Here is a 24,432-nt window from a genome sequence, read left to right as displayed (position 1 = left end):
GCAAAACCTTACACTTCTCCACGTTAAACCTCATTTGCCATGTCGTTGCCCACTCTGTTATTTTGTCCAGGTCATTCTGCAGGATATCTGCTTCATGTTGTGAAGTTATTGCCCTGCCCAATTTTGTGTCATCTGCAAAAACTGATATCGAACTACTGATCCCGACCTCAATGTTGTTTATGAATAAATTGAACAAGGTTGGTCCCAGGACTGAGCCTTGGGGGACCCCGCTTACCACCTCAGACCAGTCTGAGTATGCGCTGTTTATTACTACCCTTTGGACCCGCCTTTTTAGCCAGTTCCGTATCCAAGAGCAAACCCTGCTATCGATACCTGCAGACCTTATTTTATAAATTAAGCGCTTGTGGGGAACTGTATCAAACGCCTTAGCGAAATCCAAGTACACCACATCCACTGGTCTCCCCCTATCTAGCTCACAGCTCACCTCCTCGTAGAATGTAAGGAGATTGGTTTGACAAGAACGCCCATTTGTAAACCCGTGCTGATTACTGCTGATGATGTTGTTGTCCTTAGCAAACTCTACAATATAGTCCCTTATCATCCCCTCCAGAAGTTTACATACTACTGATGTCAAACTGACAGGCCTATAATTTCCCGGGATATGCCTCTGGCCCTTTTTGAATATTGGAATCACGTTAGCTTTCTTCCAATCCCCTGGTACATCTCCTGTCCTAATACTGTCAGCAAAGATCAGGAACAGTGGTCTCGATATAACTTTACTGAGTTCCTTGAGTACTCTCGGATGTATGCCATCCGGTCCTGGCGATTTGTTTGTGTTAAGTTTATCCAGCCTTTCCCTGATTTCCCCCTCTGTTAGCCATGGTGGCAAGTCCTGTGTATTACTACTAACCATACAGTCATGGTCAGTGTACCCCTCCTTTTCCTGTGTAAAGACTGACGAGAAAAAAGCATTTAGCACGGTTGCTTTTTCAGTGTCCTCTGTAACCATCCTCCCATCATTGTTAATTATGTGTGCAATATGCTCTGCCTTAGTTTTTTTGCTGTTGATATATTTAAAGAATTTCTTTGGGTTTTTTTTACTATCCTCCGCTATTTGTCTCTCAAAGTTGATTTTAGCCATCTTGATTTCTTGTTTACTTTTCTTATTTGCCTCCTTGTATTGCTCGAAAGCCGATACTGTGCCCTCTGATTTATACTTCTTGAAGGCCAATTTTTTCCCCCTAATAAGTTTTATGACGCTACAGTTTAGCCAGCCAGGTTTGGCTTTGTCTCTTCTAAATTTATTTCCCATAGGAATGCACTGCAAGATGCCTTTGCCTAATATGTTCCTAAAGCATTCCCATTTTTCCTCTGTGGTCAGGGATCCCAGGGTTTGGTCCCAGTTTACCTTTTCCATCATTGAGTACAATTTTGGAAAGTTTGCCCTTCTGAAGTTTAGGGTTCTTATGTTCCCCACTTGTCTTGTTATGTTGTTATTTACACTAAATGTGATCATCCTGTGATCGCTAGAGCCCAGGTTGTCCTGGACTCCTACCTCCGAGATTATGTCTGGGTCATTAGTGAGCAATAGATCCAGGACTGCGTTTTCTCTGGTGGGGGAATCCACCAACTGTGACATGTAATTATCCAGTAAGGTTTCCGTGAATAGGCGGGCCTTCTGTGAGTGTGCAGTCCCCTCTTCCCAGTCAATGTCGGGGTAATTGAAGTCCCCCAATACGATGACTGATCCCAATTTTGCCACTTTACCCATTAGTGCTAAAAATTCCAGCTCTACCTCCTCCCCTTGGTTAGGTGGCCTATAGCAAACCCCCACAATTACTTTCCCCTTTTCTCCTTCCCTATGGAGTTCAACCCACACAGATTCTAAATCCATGCTCATCCCATCCGTAATGTCACTCCTTTCTGTCACCTTTATATTGTTCTTGACATAGAGACATACCCCTCCCCCTCTTTTTCCTACCCTGTCCTTCCGGTACACCGAATACCCTTGGATATTGGCCAGCCAGTCATGTGAGGGGTCGAACCAAGTCTCTGTTATTCCCACAAGGTCTATGTCCTCCTCATGTACTAACATTTCCAACTCATCCATCTTATTAGCTAGGCTCCTGGCATTAGCATATACCCCTCTTAGTTTTAAGGAAGTTAAGCGCAATTGGCGGTTATGTTTATTCCTGTTTGGTCTGAGGTTCTCCCGCACAGACCCGCCAATTGACCTTGTGGACCTACTGTCGCTGCTGACACTACAGCTGCCTTCAGTCCTCTGCTTCCTCCTGACTGACTCTACTTCTGAGCCCTCCCCCCCGTCTCCTAGTTTAAAAGCCCCTCCAACTTGGTGGCCATCTTTCTCCCCAAAAGAGCTGTACCGTCCCCATTAAGGTGCAGCCCATCCTTACTAAAGAGCCGGTAGCCGACTGAGAAGTCAGCCCAGTTCTCCAGGAACCCAAACCCCTCCTTCCTACACCAATTCCTCAGCCACTTGTTAAGTTCCCTAATCTCCTTCTGCCTCTCCTGTGTGGCTCGAGGTACCGGCAGTATTTCAGAGAAAACCACCTTGGAGGTCCTTTTCCTCAATCTATTACCTAAGTCCCTGAAATCGTTCTTAAGGATCCTCCACCTACCTTTAACTTTGTCATTAGTGCCCACATGCACCATGACCGCTGGGTCATCCCCAGCCCCGCACAACAATCTGTCTGCCAGATCTGCGATGTGCCGAACTCGGGCGCCCGGTAAACAGCAAACTGTTCGGTTCACGAGATCTTTTTTACAGATTTCCCTCTCTGTCCTCTTGATAATTGAGTCCCCAACTACCACAACCTTTCTAACCTTTCCTGAGTTACGGCCCCCCTTCTTCCTGGAGCCGTCCCTCCCCTGGCAGCTGGGGGAGGGTGCATGCTCCAGCTCTGCCACCCCTGAGCTGATATCCCCCTCAACCTGCAACTCGACAGATTTGTTAGGGTGTACCAACTCAGGATTGGCCTCCCTGGCTCTCCTCCCTCTACCCTTCCTAACAGTCACCCAGCTGCGTACCTCTGCTTCTTGCGTCTCCTCTGTTCCTCCCTCCTCTATGCTGGCCCCTACCAGCGCCTGATAGGTAATGTCCAAGCTCCTTTCCAGGTTGTTGATGCCACGCAGTGTTGCCACTGTGTTCTGTAGGTCCAGGATCTGGTCTACCAGAGCAACAAGTTGCTCACATCTTGCACAGCAGTATTCGCCCTCGAATGGTTCATCAAGGAACGCATACATGCAGCAAAAAGTGCACTGAGTGGCATCCGCAATCCTGTCGGACATTATTACCCTCTACTCTATGGGGATAATGTTAACGACCTGCTCTTCCTTACCTACCCTACCTCTAACTTCCCTGGTACTAAACCTGGGGTACTCACCAGTCGCTAATATACTAACCAGTCGCTAAGATACTCACCAGTCGCAAAGATCCACAGACGCAAGATACTCACCAGTCGCAAAGATCCAACAGACGCAAAGATACTCACCAGTCGCAAAGATCCAACAGACGCAAAGATACTCACCAGTCGCAACGATACTCACCAGTCGCAACGATACTCACTAACCGCAACGATACTCACCAGTCGCAAAGATCCAACAGACACAAGATACTCACCAGTCGCAAAGATACTCACCAGTCGCAAGGATACTCACCAGTCGCAAGGATACTCACCAGTCGCAAGGATACTCACCAGTCGCAAGGATACTCACCAGTCGCAAGGATACTCACCAGTCGCAAGGATACTCACCAGTCGCAAGGATACTCACCAGTCGCAAGATACTCACCCGATACACACCAGTTGCAAATATACTCACCAGTCGCAAGATGCTAACCCTCGCAAGATGCTAACCAGTCGCAAAATGCTCACTAGTCGCTAAGATACTCACCAGTCTCTAAAATACTCACGGTCGATCAGTCAAGAGCGCCGTCGGTCGGTCGCAGAACAGTCTTGTCGGTCGCAGAACAGTCTTGTCGGTCGCAGAACAGTCTTGTCAGTCGCAGAACAGTCTTGTCAGTCGCAGAACAGTCTTGTCAGTCGCAGAACAGTCTTGTCAGTCGCAGAACAGTCTTGTCAGTCGCAGAACAGTCTTGTCAGTCGCAGAACAGTCTTGTCAGTCGCAGAACAGTCTTGTCAGTCGCAGAACAGTCTTGTCAGTCGCAGAACAGTCTTGTCAGTCGCAGAACAGTCTTGTCAGTCGCAGAACAGTCTTGTCAGTCGCAGAACAGTCTTGTCAGTCGCAGAACAGTCTTGTCAGTCGCAGAACAGTCTTGTCAGTCGCAGAACAGTCTTGTCAGTCGCAGAACAGTCTTGTCAGTCGCAGAACAGTCTTGTCAGTCGCAGAACAGTCTTGTCAGTCGCAGAACAGTCTTGTCAGTCGCAGAACAGTCTTGTCAGTCGCAGAACAGTCTTGTCAGTCGCAGAACAGTCTTGTCAGTCGCAGAACAGTCTTGTCAGTCGCAGAACAGTCTTGTCAGTCGCAGAACAGTCTTGTCAGTCGCAGAACAGTCTTGTCAGTCGCAGAACAGTCTTGTCAGTCGCAGAACAGTCTTGTCAGTCGCAGAACAGTCTTGTCAGTCGCAGAACAGTCTTGTCAGTCGCAGAACAGTCTTGTCAGTCGCAGAACAGTCTTGTCAGTCGCAGAACAGTCTTGTCAGTCGCAGAACAGTCTTGTCAGTCGCAGAACAGTCTTGTCAGTCGTTGACGGTCGCAAGCAAGGTCAGTCAGTCACAGATCCCTATGGTCAGTCAGTCACAGATCCCTATGGTCAGTCAGTCACAGGATGGTCTGTCAGTCCGTCAGTCACAGGTCCCCAAAGCACGTCACACAGCTGCAGGGAGATACTCACCAGTCGCCGCTGCTCCTCCTCCCCCCCTGCTTCCGTGAACCTCCCTCCTCAATACTGTGTGGTGTCCGTTCACCGCCGCAGCCGCCGCTCCGCCGTCTACGGCCGCGGCTTCCAGTCCCGGTCCTTCACGGTCCTTCACGTCCTGGTCCCGCTCTCTGTTCCGGTCTCTCTGTCCCCTGTCCCCTGCACTCGCGCCGGCTTCTGGTGACCTAGTGCGGCTCCCCCGCACGTGTCACCCGGCTCTCCTCCACGCTCTCCTCTACACACACTCTCCTCCGGCTGCTCGCTGCTGCTTGCTCCTCCCACTTCCGGCTCTTTAACAAATAAAAAACGGAAAAATTGGGCGTGCAAAATTATTCAGCCCCTTTACTTCCAGTGCAGCAAACTCTCTCCAGAAGTTCAGTGAGGATCTCTGAATGATCCAATGTTGACCTAAATGACTAATGATGATAAATAGAATCCACCTGTGTGTGATCAAGTCTCCTTATAAATGCACCTGCACTGTGATGGTCTCAGAGGTCCGTTTAAAGCGCAGAGAGCATCATGAAGAACAAGGAACACACCAGGCAGGTCCGAGATACAGTTGTGGAGAAGTTTAAAGCCGGATTTGGATACAAAAAGATTTCCCAAGCTTTAAACATCCCAAGGAGCACTGTGCAAGTTATAATATTGAAATGGAAGGAGTATCAGACCACTGCAAATTTACGAAGTCCCTCAACTTTCAGCTCATACAAGGAGAAGACTGATCAGAGATGCAGCCAAGAGGCCCATGATCACTCTGGATGAACTGCAGAGATCTACAGCTGAGGTGGGAGACTCTGTCCATAGGACAACAATCAGTCGTATACTGCACAAATCTGGCCTTTATAGAAGAGTGGCAAGAAGAAAGCCATTTCTTAAAGAGATCCATAAAAAGTGTCGTTTAAAGTTTGCCACAAGCCACCTGAGAGACACACCAAACATGTGGAAGAAGGTGCTCTGGTCAGATGAAACCAAAATCAAACTTTTTGGCAACAATGCAAAACGTTATGTTTGGCGTAAAAGCAACACAGCTCATCACCCTGAACACACCATCCCCACTGTCAAACATGGTGGTGGCAGCATCATGGTTTGGGCCTGCTTTTCTTCAGCAGGGACAGGGAAGATGGTTAAAATTGATGGGAAGATGGATGGAGCCAAATACAGGGCCATTCTGGAAGAAAACCTGTTAGAGTCTGCAAAAGACCTGAGACTGGGATGGAGATTTGTCTTCCAACAAGACAATGATCCAAAACCTAAAGCAAAATCTACAATGGAATGGTTCTTAAAAATAAACATATCCAGGTGTTAGAATGGCCAAGTCAAAGTCCAGACCTGAAACCAATCGAGAATCTGTGGAAAGAACTGAAAACTGCTGTTCACAAACGCTCTCCATCCAACCTCACTGAGCTCGAGCTGTTTTTCAATGAGCAATGGGCAAAAATTTCAGTCTCTCGATGTGCAAAACTGATAGAGACATTACCCAAGTGACTTACAGCTGTAATCGCAGCAAAAGGTGGCACTACAAAGTATTAACTTAAGGGGGCTGAATAATTTTGCATGCCCAATTTTTCAGTTTTTTTTATTAAAGTTTGAAATATCCAATAAATTTCGTTCCACTTCATGATTGTGTCCCACTTGTTGTTTGAAGCCTGACATGTGGCAAAAGGTCGCAAAGTTCAAGGGGGCGGAATACTTTCGCAAGGCACTGTATTGCATCTTTTTCTCTATTCAGGAGAGAAAAAAAGCACAGGGGCAGTCTACACAGTGATTAATCCCTTTTGCGAGCCAATGGGCAGCTCTAACAATGATCAGCTGATTGTGTCCTGGACTTCCTGATTCTCAGTCGTTCGTATGGGACATCCTGCTCCCAGCATAAACCCATGTACGCAAATATGCAACCTCATGGCACTAATGGAAGTGCCGAAATATTTAGCAATGGGGGCACTACATAAAAAAAAAATATGTAGAAAGCAAAAGCATGTATAGGATGAGGGGGGAAAAAAAGGACTTTCTCTGAACCCCCCCCCCCCCCCAAAGAAATGACTCTACAACATTACCAACATTTCTGGGAATTATAAAAAATACACATTTTTATTATAACAAGGTGTGATTAAAAACAATATACACATATTGTGCCTCCTCAGACTCCCATACAGTTCAAACCAGCTTTGGCTCATGGAAGGAGATCCGCTTTTGTGAGGCCGCATATGTGTACACGCGGCGGGAAGGGTTCACCAGAGTTGGAATTTAACCTGTTCCCACCCACGGCATAGCAGAAAGACTGCTACAGTGTGGGCTTACTTTACTGGGAGGACGTCCATGGACAACCTGCCGTGATAGCGGTGCCCACGCAATCCCCCCGCGGCAAGCCCTGTGATCACTGTGTCCTTCGGGCACAGATTTGGGGTAAAGGGCTAATCACAATGACCCTTTACTACGTGATGATCAGCTGTGTCAAATAACAGCTGATCGCAATGTAAACCTAAACCGGTTATCCGCATTCCTTTCCTCCTGCTGACAGCATGAGGAGAGGAGAAGAGAGCCGATAACCCGCTTATGTGAAAGAGACATCTACACTAATAATCGGGGCACTGAGATTTCTGATCATCATTGCCCACCAGTGCCGCCTCATTAGCGCATATCAGTGAAGGAGAAAAATTTACCTGCGTGCAAAATTTTATAACTATGAAAAACGTGTGTTTTTTTTTATTTTTTTTGCCAGTAGGCTTTAGAATTTCATACTTTTTTTACCGGAGCACGATGCTTTACCAGGCGGCTGCTTTCCTCATTTTTCTACAGTGGATGAAGCTGTATTTTGCAATGCAGTGAACATTTGTTATTCCTGGACGTATTCAGGATGAGGTTTAATTCCTGCAGCCCAGGTGGACCACATCAGCGATTGTAATCTATATCTACAGCACAAAATTCAAATGTTGAAAAGCAGACTGGCAAATTGAAGGTAATGGGCAGTAATGTTCCGTAGCGGCCCAACCTCCGCTTATCAGAGCCTTCCATCAGCCTTCTCTGGAATATTACTACGGATTTAAGAGAGGCAGAGTCATTTACTTGGGAAATGTAAACAGCTTAAATGAGGTTAATAAAACCAGGCCCGTGGTTTCATTACAAGGCCTGAAAAGAGCTGCTTATTCATATCATTTGTTAATGCTGGGAGTGAATTTTGAGAATGAAGATTTAATGTCTTGTTCGGGGCTCTGCACAGTAAATTTATTGTTGCTGGCCAGTGACTGAATGTGCCATTCCCCAGCAAATGGAAACTTAAGGTAACCCCTGTAAAATCCAGATATTGAAACTATTCTAGCATATCCTTGCTTGAAAGGTTAGTATGCAGAGCCAACTGTAATGACATGGATTCTGGCCAAGTGAGCTCGCATGAACCTCCTGCCTACCAAAAAAAAAAAAAAAAAGATAGCAAAATTGTGCATAGAGACCTCATAAACTGCTGGTTTGAGAGTGACGATGGTTTTAGTCCTCTTTTTCTAAAATCGTCTGTTTATGAACAGTTGTGGCTGTAAAGTGTAAACTGTTTTTTTTAAAAAAAAAAAAAAAAAAAAAGCACATTTTAGTTATTTCTGCGGCAAAGCTCACAGCTGGAAAGCCAGGTAGTCAAAGCACCAATAAACCATAAAATCAGATTAATGCCCTGTTCAAATATTGCACAGTATGATTCAGCGGGAAGTAACAGGATTCAAAATTACATTTTTGAAAAATTGCTAATTATCTCCCACCCAACATGCAACACGGATGCTAACAGGTTGTATAGCGTAATAACCTGCACTCAGAAAATGGGCGGTCTCATGTACTGTAGAATCGGGCTGGTGATGACAGGATGTACCAGCAGCCAAAAAAATAACAATATAATCAATGGCACAGGACAAGGACTGTGAGCCACATGTTGAAGTGGTTTTGAATTGTATAGAATACGGATGTTACGGTGCAGTATATGCAGAAAACCGAATCCGTCAGTTTCATTTAGTGCGAGGAAAAGACTTCCGTGACCTCAAGCATTGTAATCTGTTTCTCATTGTATTGGAATAATGGTTTGTCACCACAATATGTCTTTAGAGTATGCACTGTTTACATGACTGCCACGGGCTGGGCTACATAACGGCTGCCGCAGACCTCTTGCTAAAATTGTGAGGGGGGGGGGGGATTTTAGAAATAAAATACATTAAATGCAGATGCTATATTGTATGATTTCAGGGTGTTGCATGGTATGAAATTATAGCACGTTACTGTGAAGCTGCAGTCCTTGACATATTAGTATTTAGAGCGGAACTCTGAGGCGTTATAAAAGGCACAAATAATGCAGTTACTTAATCATTAATACACTAAAGTGATACTAAACATACACTGTTAAATTTACATTGTTCCTCCTTTTTCTGTATGTGAATGATGACACTAAATATTTAAATAAAAAAAAGTACTTTTTCCCTAATGGATATACAGCTGTCACATGACCCAGATCTCTCCCAGCCTGTCTGCCGGTAAACCTAAGCAGGAGGAGCTTCTAGTCCTCTGCTGGTGGTCACATGTTCAAACTAAACAGCCTTTAAAATACAGAGTAAAAATAAATATCAAACTGTTTTTTAATTTGCCATACAAATATATATGTGAAATCAAATCTTTATTATTTTTTGGCATTAAGTGTGTGAGAAGATTTCTGCCAGTCACAGGCAGTGTTGCGCCCCTCTATCCCCTTTTTGGAATACAAGGGAGGTGAAGCCTCCATTAATCTATATGTAATATCCCATCCTCATTGTTTTTAACTGGTTAGTGGATGAGGAGGGAGGGAGTGGGCTGTCACTTAGCACTGTGTATACACTCACATGTGTGACTATAGTCAAATGGGCTGCTCAGATGTGATGGGGAGGAAATGCTCAGCATGAAAAAAAAAAAACCCTGAATACTGAGCATGTGTAGAGCTGTGAACACTGCCCTGCAAAATTCCCAACTGTATTGGGGACATGGACAGAAGATGGAGAACAGGATCAACGAGGTTTTTTTTTTCCCCCCCAGAATACAGGGTAAAGAGATCTTTTCGTGACTGTATGAACAGCATGCAATACACCATTTTATTGATAGTTATTTATGATGTGGTTTGGTGACCCTTTAAGTGTAGTTTTATTTCTATTTATTTATTTTTTTTTAATTTAACTTGGTATTCGCACCATTGCCGTATTAAACTTGTTAGTTCAGCTTTCCTGGTTACTCACTTGTTACACAGCTGCTTCAGACCAATATAAGTACCCTTCGGTCTAGCTCCCTTGAAGCTTGCTTAGAACAGCAAGAAACTGATCCTATCGCAGACTACATCTGCCTCCTGCAGACATGATGTACACTCAAACTGCAACCTGCAGCCTTTCTCTCAGATGGTGGGAGCCCTCCTAACTCCCATACACAGACCAAGTCTGTAGGGTGGAGTCCTCCTGGGCAGAACTCCTGTCCACACAGTGACCCCGGGTTGCCTCTCTACTCTATATATGTATGTGTGTATGTGTGTATGTGTGTGTGTATGTGTGTGTATATATATATATATATATATATATATATATATATATATATATATATATATATATGTGTGTGTGTGTTATACATTATTTATTATATAATATATAGTGTATAATGCTTCTGGTGGTCAGAAGCCATCTTGGCGTGGACTGGAGAGCTCATTTTCTGTTTAAAGCCTAGGTTAAGACACCATAAAAAAAAAAAAAAAAATCAGCACAAGCTTGCTGCTGGATTCTTTGTAGTCTTCATTCTCTGACCAACCCCCCCACTTTCTAACCCCGCTGCCGTAATTTTCTGCTGCAGGAGGTTAATCGCCTGCCGCCAATTCACATACATATACGTGATTGTGTTCAAGTGGTTGTACTGGGATTATGGCTGCAGCTGTCCCCAGGATCAAAATGTTCACCTAGTGATCCCAACCCTATAAAAGTCATCTGAGCGGCTGATTAGCTGCTGATTAGCTGCTGGAATACTTTTACAAGCAGTGAGGGGGAAGGGGGTGGTCCCCCCTCCTGCAGTACACCAGTGCCCATAGCTTATATTCTGCCACACTGAGGAGCCCAGGCCCTGATCTGGCTGTTGCGGTCATTGACCTTAGAGGTGACAGGAGATCAGATTGTCTCTGATCATCTGTCGAAGATTAATTTTTTTTTTTTTTTTGTTCTCATGCTTTTAAGGGTAGAGGAGAGATCTGGCGGCTGACCCCAGATGTCTCCATGAAGAGAACATGTCATGCTTTATTGCTATCACAAGTGATGTTTTGTTTTCAAGCACCTGCGTCCCCCAACCCCCCCCCCCCCTCCGTGCTTGCGCAAAGAGGGGAATGCATATGTAGGTCACTCACGCATGCATATGTAAATGGTATTGGCACCACACACGAGTGATATAGCAAGAGCAATTATTTTAGCTCTAGACCTCCATTGTAACTCTAAACTGGTAACCTGTGTTGTAAGCATCAGTTTATGGAGATTTTTAAGTATTGTAGCTTGTCGCCATTCCGTGTGCGTGCGCAAATTAATATCCAACATGTTAAATATCTATATACTCGGCGTAACATCTTTTATATTTAGAAAAAAAAATTGGGTTGTGTAATATATTTTTTTGCATTTACAATTGAGGAGTCTCTGTACCTGCTGCCTCTGTTCTATACACCCTGTCCGCATGAAAAGATTACAGCGAAAGGAGTATGGGAAGTTGAAGGATTGAGATAGCAAGGAAACCAGGAGCCAGCAGCACAAGGGACACATTGGATTAATAGTAAATCCATGTCCCTTGTGCTATTTTTTCTTTTTATTTAAAGTTAGACTTTAAGATTCCGTTCACACTTGTGGGACTTCAAAATTCTGCGATTCCCATTGGGACTTTACAGTGTGACTTGATACAACTTTTAGCTTTGACCATGTGATTGTGTGCTTTACGAAGTTGCAGGTATATCATTCAGATGTGTTCTTTATATTGAAGTTTAATGCCCTCATAATGCATGAAATTTGGACCTAATTAGTGCAGGAACTACTTTAAAGTCGCTACGAAAACTGCACAGATAGGAACGGTATTGATAGGAAAACATGCGGTGCAACTTGTCATGCAAGTGTGAATGGGGCCTAACTGAAAGTGGTTTGGGTTAGGGTTTGGGTATTCATGCCCAGTTGATTAATTTTAAGTGTTAAAGCGGAACTTCATCCAAAAGGGGAAGTCCCGCTCCCCCCCCCCCCCTCCCTTTTACATCAGGACACGTCACAAGTCCCAGAAGACTGCTGGAAAATTGACAAAGCACAGTGCGGCACGTGCATGCACAGTGGGAAGCCTGCTGTTCCCTTACGGTTTTTCTTAGTTGTACCCAAAGCCGATTGAAAAATCAGCTTGGGTGAGAACAGTGAGAATAAGTGTCCTTATGTTAAAGGTCAGCAGCTACAGTACTTGTACTTGCTGACTTTAAAAAAAAAAAAATTAAAGGTGTCTTGAGCTCCTCTAACTTTAGTGAGAGGTTCCCTTTTAAATAAAGGTTATATATTTTCAGTATTGTATGGTTCTCCTCCATGTATTGAAATGCTGCCATATAGAGAAGTGATTTCTCTTGGGGTTTCGGTGTCTATCAGGTAGTGGGGCTCTTGCTGCAATGTGCTGCGGGACTTGTTTGTTGGGTGAAGATTCATTTAAAATGATGGCTGGAGAAAGAGAAGCTATGAAAGGCCCATTGTATGCCTTCTCTGAGATTAGAATTTGACACTCTGAATGACCTAGTGTAGTTCAGTGTTGTATAAATTACAGCTTTATGGCCCCAGCCTTACCTCTGCTTTCAGAAGACATGAACTGCACTAGATAAAATAACTAGACCCGTTCTCAAGATTCCGCAGAGTGGGTGGTGGGCACTCCTGTTGATTTTCTGGATACAAGCTTCAATTTCACAAGGAAATGGTGGGAATATAGCAATGGTTTCTGGGCGATTTTTGGAATTGAATTCATGTGAGCAATTCTCTGTGTTGCTTATATTCTGGGTGTAAAAGTAATTTTAAATTTTATTTAAAAAAGAGACCTTCCATTTACTGACCTGAGCGAGCCATTTGTCAGCTCTGTTAGTGTAGTAATATTTTATCAGAGATTTTGTCTAGGTATTTATGCCAACGTAGGAGGAGCAAAATCTCTGGTGATCCTCATTTCCCCTGGCCTACACATCTACTGAATTACTGGTCGCCAACCTTTCACTCCTAACAGACCTCTAAACTCACTATTTTAAATCCTGCGGACTGCTAACATTTGTTTTTTTACATGCCTTTTACAACGCAATACCCAGCCCACACCCATGCACACCCACACACAAATACTTTGCATCACACTGTCGCCTTACAGACTCATCATTGGATCACACCTACTTATCCAGCCATGTGCTCGAGCTCTGTGCTCCCTCCCACAGTCTGTAATCAGCGCTTCTATTGATTGGTCCTTCCCCCTCCTGCTCACTGCACTACTCCCAGCACCTCCCTCTGAGTTCACAGGAGCCAGAAATACAGAAGGAGCATTGGGAATCAATGTGAGCAGTATTGACTGTCAGTGCACATTGGAAATAACATTGGGCGGAATATATCCTCCAATGTTGATTTGCGGCAGAGCCCCTAGGGACCACCAAATTTTATTATTTTTTTTTTCTTGTGACTGCTACACAGGATGATGCATGTTAGCCAAAGTCTACACAAGAATGAATGTATATAAAATCCATTTTAGCCAAGGTCTACACAAGCTCTAAAAGCGGTGGTTTATTAGGGCTCATGCACACAAAGGGATTTGCCAATACAGCGTAAAAACCCAACATTTTTGTGTGCAAAGAAGGTAAGGTGCAGCATGTAGCCCAACAAAATCAATGATGAGGTGAAATATGCAGTGGCTGTACATAGATGCATACAAGCAGTACTTGTGTTTAGGGCCTTATGCTTTCAGAGATGTATGCCCCGAATGTAGGAATTCCTGTGTTTGGGTCAGTCCTAAACTCTAGAACCGCTCAGAATACCTTTTCTATCCATTTACCATCGCTGCCCATTTCATAAAGCCGCTGTGAATATTCTCATCACACACATTTTTTGATGAGACCTGAAGTGAGAGGGTGTATTAGGCTCCATTAACACTTATGCAGGTGCGACAGATATGCAATTTTGCATATCTCTGCAATTTGCGTTTAGGGCAGCCATTCATTTTAGTGGACAGCCCTACACTTGAAAATGTACGAAATAAAAAAAGCATAACCGTTTGGGAGAAATTGCACCACACCAGAACGCATGCGTTTTGATGTGCAGGTTAGCAAGATGTATGCTGGTGCCATTAATAATGGCACGTCTGCAAAAGGGCTGCTTATTTTTGGATTTTTATTTTTTGTTTTTGCCCAGTTTATGGATTCCCACAATGCACAAATGAATCTACCCTTAGTGTCCACCAGCAGGTTAACTGGTATCTGCATGGATGGGAACCTTCCTGCACACCTTGGATCCATTATGATGATAGTCACATTCATGACAACGAGGTCCTGCGTGGCCTCAGAATGGTACACCTGCAATTTGTGATGTGATCACTTTAAATAAACTCTTGAACTATTGACTGCAGATCCATGTTGTGCTGGCGACATATGTTCTTATCTGTGTATAAAGTAGAGCCAGATGTCCCACGAGGGCTCAAGCATATGCAAATGGTAACTTTCTGATTCTTGCCTAAACACATGCTAGTTCTTGATGATGCTCAGAACCCAGACCTCGGAGGCCTCAAAGTATGTTCTCTCCTCTGCACATTTGGTCTATTTGACGTCATGTAAAAAAATCAGTGCTTCAAAAAATTCTTAAATAAGCAGTAAATAGTAAGGGTACCTTACTGTGGATTACAGCTTCCACCACTTCAGTCTAGCCGCTGTTGATGTCACACACGGCCTTCCTGCAGCCTCTTAGAAAACCTGCAGATTCCAGATTTCATGAAAACGCTCTGCTGCATAGTGCATGGCTAGATATCACTGGTCAGAAAAAAAGGGGGGTTTGGTGCAAACCAAAAACCGCGCAAGTGGTTCAACCGTGTATATATGTATAAATATGTAAATATATAATCAATAAATATAAACATAAAATTATATGTGAATATAGATATTAATAATTAATAAATATTAATTATTTACAGGAATTGCTTCCTTGTAGTGAGCGGCAACAAAAAAAGCAAGGTGCTGAACAATTGTTTAAAAAAATGGGTAGTGTCGCGCTCAAACATAAAGTGCTTGTGCAGATATTTAAACCTTAATTCAAAAATTAAAAATACATGATAGGTGACAATCTAAAAAATCAATCAATCTGTGCTCAATATTGTAAAGTGCAAACAGTCCATATGCAGCATCTCTTTGGTGTCACACAAATTAGCAGAGACTTGATGTTAGTGCAGATTAACCTTCACCTCCACACTTCACCCAGTGATCTAGTAAGGTACTCCTTACCGGAAATATATGACCCCTTAATTATAGGGGGTCACATAGGCAATATCTCCACTCAGTACACACGATCCTCAGCTCCTCTGTTACACAGTGGGTAATCCAGCATCAAGCCCTTATAGTGTAGCTCGGATCAGGTGGCAAACATGGGTGGGACAAAAAGGAGACTCTCATGGTGCAGTACATCTAAACATATCGCTTTATTTAAAAAGTATTGCACTTACTCGAATCACCATAAAACAATCGCCTTTCTCATAAAAACATCCAGCGAGGGTTGTGAGCACTGCCGATCGCACAGCGCTCCTCTAACCCGGAAATGGCTACGGTCTCACGTTTCCCTTCCCGACGTACGTTTCGTCAGTACGACCTGACGTCATCAGGGGATCATGTGACCGTATGTTTACTTCTCATATTTATTGAGAATACACCGCTTGGCATCCAATCAGAAACTCCTTAATTTGTAACCCCGCCCGCATGACTCGGATCAGAATCATTAAGGGAGCCTGCTTAGAACAAAAAGGATGATATCATAATATTGCAGCAATGACGCCGCAATTTATTTCTTTTTAATATATACCCAAAGCAAAATTGCTTAGTTTAAAACCTTGGACCGCAACTGTGCTTACTGGGTTTGTGGTGGAATGCCTCACGTTACATTATTGAAATTCCATCAATAGCGGTATTGATACAAATGCATAACCTAGTGAATTCATTAACCATTTCAGTACTAAATAAATTAAACAACATTTTGCAAATTAATTGAGTTTATATCATAAATTTTCATATACTACCTCAATTTTGTTAATATTAGAGACAAGTTAAAATTAATTTTAATTTTATTTTTGGTTAAAAAGATTAAAATTTAAAAATTTTAAAAAATTAAAGATTAAAATTATTAAAAGTTGGATATAAAGCAATTCAAATCTATCTCAATGTTCATACCTAAAGGTTGCAATGTATTCATTTTATATATCCATTGGGTTTCATTAATGGATATTTTTTGAGTCATGTTTCCTCCTCTCCAATGGTTTATTACTCTATCAATACCACAAAAAGTCATTTTTGAAGGATCCTTATTGTGGTACAAGCGGAAATGATTGGAGAGGCTATGTTTTGGAAATCCCTTCCTCACGTTTTTAACGTGTTCGTTAATACGCACCGATAATTGTCTTGTGGTCCTTCCAATATACTGGAGGCCACAAGGACAAGTTATCAGGTATGTAACGTGGGTGGATCTACATGAAATGAATTTTTTGATATTGAATTGCTGACCGGTAACATTAGATTGGAAGGTGGTGGTTTTCCTTGGATTTTTCTTTGTTTTCTTGCACGCATTGCACCTCCCACAACGAAAAAAACCATTTACATCTAAGAAAGTTGGTTTATTGGTGGGCGGGTCTGGTATATTTTTTTTTCATTTTTTTAAACAATAGATATCACTGGTGCCTAGGCTGAAGAGCTGGAAGCTGCAGTCTACGGTAACTTACTTTCCATTTTAAGAGTTGAGGTGCGTTGTACACTGCTGGCAGTTGTTTGTGTCCTTGTCATAATATATAGGTAGTTTTGTAGAATTGTGTGTTTTTTTTTTTTTTTTATTATTATTATACTCTGACTGGTAAATCGTAGTGCCAGTTATGCAATCTCATAATGGTTATAACAATGATTTTTAATATACCTCTTTTGTTTTGAAACAGGTTCCTTCAACAGACAGAAATGCTCTCAGTTCTCTCTGGGGAAAATTGGCTTCAGAAATTTTGATGCAGAATTGGGATGCCGCTATGGAAGATCTCACACGACTGAAAGAAACAATAGATAACAATGTAAGAGCTGCTTCTGACTTGTTTTCTTGTTGCCACAAACTCTAAAGGATTTCTTTTTTTTTTCTTTATGCCCAAATTTCCAGAGGATTTGGAAATAAAAATATTCCCAAGGAATTCTTTGTCATTTAACTGCTTGATGCCCTCCCACAGTAGTTGTACTGCGAGGGGGCAGCAGCTCCAGGCCGGGTGATGTTACTGTATATTGCGGCCTTTCTTCCTAGTTCGGGTAGCTCTTGCTGGCCCTTGCTGTGATTGGACACAGTGCGAATTTAGCAACTGATTTCAGCCAATCACCCACATATACAAAAACAGAGAACTCTGTGTACAGGGAACAGCCATCTGTTTGTTTGTTCTCCCTGCAAAGCAGTTGTACTTGGTGTGCCATGGTCCCATGCTGCCCCTCTGTTCTGCACTGCCAGAGCCCTCGCATGTGTTCTTCCCAATGTGAGAGTCGCCAGGCGTGAATACTGTTGTGTGGGGTGCCTATGGCATCACCCCCCTGTCTGAATGCTAACACCACAGCTTAGACAGGCTGGGATTCTACAGCGGGAGACAGCAAGGTGTGTTGTGGCTCAGTATGCGTATTGGCTTGCAGTCATCTGCAGATACTGTCACCTTTTCCTACTTGGGTAGAGTTGTCTTACTGTTAAATCATGCTGTTTGTATGGGAAATGCATGTGGTTTGTGACATGAGTGGATTTGAAAGAACAGTTTGTTCTTATAGTAATGTCATTGTTTTACTTTTGTTTTTTTAGAGAACTCATGTATATATATTTTTTTTTTTCCGCAGTCTGTCAGCTCTCCACTTCAGTCTTTGCAGCACAGGACCTGGCTCATTCACTGGTCTCTCTTTGTGTTCTTCAACCATCCCAAGGGAAGAGACAACATCATTGACCTGTTCCTTTACCAGCCTCAGTAAGTGTGACCTGTGAATGGTTAGAGCAGAGATTTATTTTAGAAATGCACTCATAGGTCTAGGGCTGAAGACATTTCTCCTGATCTTCATAATCATTGGGTTATACTGCCCCCTACAGAAGTAGGACACTAGGCAGAAAAATAATCTGGCTATACCTATGGACAGTCCCAGGGAGTATACTCCCTCTCTCTGCTATAGGTACTCAGTTTTTTTTTTTTTTTTTTTTTTTCTTCCTAGTCAGGAGTAAGGACCTAGTTCTTTACTGGGATCTCTGGTCCTAGCAATTTTTTTTTTCTCGATAGAATTTTTTTCTCCTGTTTTTTTTCCTGTGAGATCTACAATCAACTGCCGTACTGGGCAACGGGCTGGATAATTTAGATCCAGTGGTCACCCCAGTCTGACCAGCGAGCGAGGGCAGACCTCAGCTCCGTGCTAGGCGACACTGGACGAGGGGTGCCCACCTGGTTCCTGGTATCATGCGTAGCTGCCCCCCTCTCCCCCTGGAGGCTTTTGGGGGGGGGACATGGGCTTCTCCTTGGGATGGTCAGACCCCAGGGTTCCCCTCCTTCCCATCAGGTACCCCACTTTTCATCTGTCCCCCATCCTACCCCCCTCCACTAATGCTGGGGCTGTGTGGGTGGTCTGGTCCACCTTTTAGGGTGGGGGCAGGGCGCTTTGCTGGCGATAGGGAGCGCCGCCAAGAACCAGATGATCTGCTGTGCTGGGGGGGGGGGGGGTTGGGGGTTGTACCTAGTGGGGGCTCCTGCCAGGGCCCCCTGTCCTGCCTGAGTTTGTCTTTGAGGCCTAGGGATCCCTCCTGGGTCCCTGGGAGCCTTGTGGTGACGAGCGTTGCCACCATTTTGCTGTAGCCTGTGTATTCCTATGCCCGGCAGCCATGTGTGTGTAGTCCATTTTGCGGTGGTTTGCCATTGAAAATAGCGGTGGCCATGACAGTGGAACCCTGTGGGTGGCGATTATGGCGGTGGGAGCCCCTCCTCATCCCCTGGTGCTGACTCCTGGATCTTTTCACTCTGATTGCAGCACGTAGATTGCAGATTATCCTGGTGGCTGCAGATACCTGTTTCTGCTAAGTGTTGAGTCTGGTGGGGTTCTCTCCCTCTGCTGAAGATCGCTTGGTGTGCCTGGCGACCAGGTGGTGCTGCCAGTGCGATGGGGGTTGTCCCTTTGCAGTGTGTTACACTTTTTGCGGGGTCTTCCTGGTCACGTGGGGAGTCTTTGTAACACATCTCCCTACCTGACACCCTGTCTGAGGCTGCGGGGCCCTCCGGGTCCCAACCATCCATCGATGCACTGACCGCGGTCCTGGAGTCCTTTGTGTCCTGGGTTTAGGTGGTTTTTGTGCGATAGGCTAGCAAAAAGCACCCCCTGCCTCATCAGATCCTGAATCTGATTCGGCCACCACAGACGTAGGTCACCCTGCTGGGTCTGCGACCACGCGCCCAGAATTCTCGGATAGTGATATTTTGGTAGCACAATTATTAATGTGAAATTCTCTGCTAAAGAACATTTTTTTTTTTTTAATAAGATATGGGTAAAATTCCACATTAAGTTAAATGGTGCCAACTGGTCACCCATGTCTCACAATTTGTGTGTATGGCCAACTTCATCCCACAACTGTACAGGAATCCTCCTAGTAATGTTCATTGCCTTAGGTTATTTATATTACATGCTGTTATTTGTATCTGACTTAGCTTAACTTTTCTGGTAATATCCTACTTGCTCCCTTGAAAGCAACACTTTGTTCAGGCCTTTTTCTTCTAAGTTTGTTTTCTTCCAGTGCAGGTCTGCCTTTAATTTTTAATCATGTCAACTAAATGAAGTTTGCAGGGAGCACTTTTTTGAGTCTCATGGACTCGTATGGTTCTGAGTGTTGGATGCCTACAGTATGTGTAAAGAGACAGGTATGCAGAAGTGTGTAATTAGTAATTTTTTTGTTCCTAATGGTTTGGACATTTTGGTCAGTGCTCAGTTAATTCTGGTTACAGCCAAGTTACATTCCTACTATAGTGAATAGAACTTGGCTCCGAAATGTAGGTGGCGGTAAAAAAAATCTCGGATGTTGTAGTTATTTCTGTCTTTTATTCTGGATTCATGCCAGCACAATAAAAACTGCAAGGGACCTGTTTTCATCTTATAAGGAATCTTTCCTTATATGAAGTCCCTCAGGACAGCTGTGACCTGAGACAGCTAAAGATTCCATCCGGCTCTGAAAATTGTCACTGCCCAGCTTTCTTGACTAAGTGGTGCTAGTCCTAAGGCAGAACAAGCCTCCTCTGCATCACCCGCCGTGACGTACTTTCACTAAAACAAGTTGGGTAAAAAAAAACCTTCCCCTTGAAATGCAATGAAAACGCATCAATAATGCACCAGTTATGTTTTTGATGCAGTTTTTGAGTCACATGATCTATGAAAAGCAATCCATAAGCACAGTAAATTGTGGTAAAATCGACACTTAATGGGGTGTGTTATCTGTTCTATTATCGGCACCTTTTTCTCCTATCTGTAGAATGCTAAAAACCAATTTTTGATTGATTATATATCGGTGCATCTCTAGTACTGATGTAAATGCCTGTAGAGGATCCAGATATCCATTGCGTCTGTCAGCCTGTTATTGATTTTGTATGAAAGCTGTAAGTACAGTGATCTTTACAAATTTTATGTAATTTGCCTCTAGTCTTGTTAAAGCGGAGCTCCAGGCTCCTTCAGAAAAAATTCAAAATCTGCTACAAATACTTAGGACCTGTCCACGAATCCAGCAGCGTTCTTCACCTGATCTGATTTTTCAATTGGCTCCTGAGTGCTGCCGCCATCAACTCGGCTAAGGGAAACCAGCAAGGAAGCCTTGCGGCTTCACAGCCAGTTCCCTGCTGTGCTGCGTAAATGGCCTGACGGGGCGAAGGAGGGGCTGAGTCAGCCGGCAGTGGGAGTGGGTACACCCCCCCCCCCCCCCCCCCCCGAAAGGTGCCAAAAGTGTCAGCGGAGGGGGGAGGCAAACAAGCGGAGCTTCCCCTTTTGGGTGGATCTTCGCTTTCAAGAGGATCTTAAAGTGGAGTTCTGCCCTAATTTCATACTTGCCTCCATCTTCTCGCTCCGGGTCAACCTGAAAAAGAAATGGATAATCGCATTTTTTTTTATTTTTTTACATACTTCGTAGCAAAGAAAATATACTTACCTTACTTCCTCCTTCCTCGGCCGCGGCCCGTCGTCACTTCCTGGCTCTGCAATGATTCCTGGGAGCTGAACGTCATAGCTCCCAGGAATCATTGCGCCTGCACCGGCCGGCGCAGGGCATCGTGGGACCGAAGAAGGCGGAAGAGGACCCCGAAGAGGATCTCGCTGGCTTCAAGCTGCCCACATCTGAGATGGCAGCGCTGGACAAGACGTTTTCAAGGTAAGTATTTGTCCTAACAGGTAAGTGCAACCCGGGACAGATCAGGGGCTAGCCATTGTGGAATGCACTAGCCCTGACTGTCCTGGGGGTATTTAAAAAAAAAAAAAAAAAAATTCCAGGGTGGAACTCCGCTTTAATCATGTTAACAAAAAATATAAAAGCCAGATAAAAATACTGTAGCTTCTGACCTAACACACTTCTCCCAGGATCCAGCAATGTCCCCACCCTACCCAGCTTTTTGCTGGTTTTTAGGTCCAACTGCTGGCATTTAAACTGTGGGCAGCCGGCTGTGACTCCTTGCGGCTTCAGACATGTGCAAGCTGCCCTGCGCCTCGTGAATGGTCCTGCGGTCTCATGGGACCTGTGACGTGTCCTAAGAGGTTGTGGGGGAAGGAGGGGGGACCGAACCTCCACTCAGATCGCCATATTGATTGCACGGAAGCGTGAGCAAGTACCTGTCGCCAGGTAATGAATCCACATTCCAAATATGAGAGAGGAGAAAGGTGGAGGAGGAAAAGCAGAACGTCCACTTTTGGGGTATTCATGTCCGCTTTAAGCATTGCTCTAGCATATCCTATGGTCATCCATGATCAATGACCATATCCTGTAACATATATGCAGTCTCTGACCGTATCTTGTACTTTGCCTATATCCTGTGACCACGTTTACAGTCTGGCAGCTTTCTGTAACATAATAATCATGTTGTGTGGCCCGTTGATAGTGTCAGGAACTTAGTAGTCTTCCTTCCAATCAGAAGACAAGGAGACCTACAAGCCCTGTCATACTCTGCCAGCTACTAAAGAAACCTGCTGGAAAATATTTTTTTGCCGCTTCAAATCTTAGTTATTTTTATGTCCTTAAAAAAAGCGAACAGAAGCTTGAAATGGCTGAGCCATAGTTTTCCTAAAGCTCTGTATCTCGGCCAGTGAGGAATGTTAGGAGCTTGTCCGGTTTAGGTGAATAACTGTAAACTCAAGTATCTGAAAGCTGAAATAAAGAGCATCTGCTGTTTCACAACTCAGTAGGCTTTTTCTGGTCCTCTAAATGCTAACAAATGTTCCTTATATCCTTTTGCCTGCAGGCCATGGATAGAGCTTTGATTAACAGCAACTGATTATAAAGAACGTTCGATGCCGATACGTGGGTAGTTGTACTTTCATCGTAACAGTCTCACATCTTGTTTGACTCGTTGGCCACATGCGTGGCTATTGGATTTAATTTTTGCAACTGTCCCGCAGTGTGCACATGTTTTTTATAGAGAGGATTATCTTGTTCCTTACTATTGTTTGTCACTGGACATGAGGTTTCCCATTTTAATTCAAACAAGCATTATAGCAGTACATTTAATAGACAACTTAAAGCCGATTCCTCAGTTTTGGGTGGGTCCAGACACTTTCTGGTTTCTTGGAGAATAATGGGGGCTCAGATGCAAGAGGGTTGGACATGTGAAGCATCCAGTATGTGCTAGGTGGCTGCTGAAGCAGGACTGGATTAATTACAGCCATGGAAGGGTCAGAACTGTGATCTGTGGGAGAGCACTTATTCTGTAACCTAAATTTCAAGTGGAACTAAACTATCTGAGCGAAACAACAAAATGAATATGCTATTCATTTTTATTATTTGCAGCAACTCCCTCATACATCCATGCCTCCATGTTTTATTGTGTTGAGAACTCGCACTTTGAATAACACCCCCAAGCATGTGTAGCTGTGGCCATTTCGAGTAAGGGCAGATGAATCATGCATCATTTACTCACTGGAATCCTTAGCTCAGGCATGCAGGGTGTGCTCCACCTGAAAGAAAAAAAAAAAAATACCCGTGAAGACTCCTGGCATGGATGACATAATTTTGACCTAGGCCAGAAACCAGGAAGCAACCAAAGAAAACCGAATACTATTTGAGCCGCGCCTGGCCTTCAGTACCATCAAGGGCCAAGTCTCAGCCTTAGCAGTTTTCTTTCAATGCCCATTGGTCACACATTCCTTGGTGTGTACCTTTTTTATACAGGGAGTTTGACACTTGGTTCCTCCAGTCCGATCTCCATTGCCACCGTGGGTCCTCAATTTGATGCTGTCAGTTTTTCAGAAATCTCCTTTCAAATGTCTTCGAGAGGTTCCCCTGCTTATGTTGTCCCAGAAGGTGGCCTTTTTTGGTGGCTATTACTTCTGCGCTCAGGATGTCGGAGCTGGCGGCGTTGTCTTGTCCGCCTTACCTGATGGTTTTTCGTCCCTGTCCTTCGTTCCTTCCGAAGGTCGTCTGATTTACATTTGAAGGAAGACATTGTGTTGCCTTCCCTATGTCCCAGGCCAAACATCCTAAGGAGATTGCCTTGCATTCCCTGGATGTGGTTTGGGCAATCAGGGTGTACCTGGCAGCTACTGAGTCTTTTAGGAACTTAAGGATGGAGCTCAAAGTATTGGCTGCTTCTGCTGCAACCATTTCCAGATGGATCAGACAGACAGTGATTCCGGCCTATTAACTTAAGAGTCAGGTTCCTCCTTTTCCTGTTAAGGCGCACTCTACTTCACACTTTAACCAAGTTTTATAGTGTGGATGTGTTGGCATCTGCGGATGCTTCTTTTGACCACAGGGTTTTGCTAGCTGCTGTTTAGAGGACCTGGTCCTCTTTTAGGGTGTATTGTTTTTTTTTTTTTTTCCAGGTGAGCTCCAGTTGTTTATGGTTGAGCTCCACGTTACCTAGTTGGCTACGGTTTAGCCTTGGGAATTTTTTCTTGCTGTTCCCACCCGTCATGTTTGATACTGCTTTGGGACGTCCCACCAGTCAAGAAGATAAGGAGCTGTGTTCGTCAATGGACATCAGAGAAATGGATTTTACTGTAAGTTAAAAATCCCATTTTTTTTTTTATATACACTTTTTTTGCTTACATGTTAAAATTGATTTTTTTTTTTTTTTTTTTTGCTAGAAAATTACTTAGAACCCCCAAACATTATA

The 24,432-nt window shown here is 44.0% G+C and overlaps 1 protein-coding gene across 1 annotated transcript in view; it reads left to right on the top strand.

Annotated features, from left to right (window-relative positions):
• EIF3E (eukaryotic translation initiation factor 3 subunit E) overlaps positions 1 to 24,432 on the top strand; it is a 121,688-nt gene that overhangs the window by 52,461 nt on the left and 44,795 nt on the right. The window contains exons 6-7 of the mRNA XM_082259909.1: positions 17,026 to 17,151; positions 17,942 to 18,066. Coding sequence (XP_082116035.1) covers positions 17,026 to 17,151; positions 17,942 to 18,066 — 251 coding nt within the window. The remainder of the gene's footprint in view (positions 1 to 17,025; positions 17,152 to 17,941; positions 18,067 to 24,432) is intronic.

This window comes from Pelophylax lessonae, assembly GCF_965119305.1.
Source record: "Pelophylax lessonae genome assembly, chromosome: 5".
Lineage (NCBI taxonomy): Eukaryota > Metazoa > Chordata > Amphibia > Anura > Ranidae > Pelophylax > Pelophylax lessonae.
The sequence above is the reverse complement of the archived record's forward strand: the minus strand, read 5'-3'. Positions and strand labels throughout refer to the sequence as shown.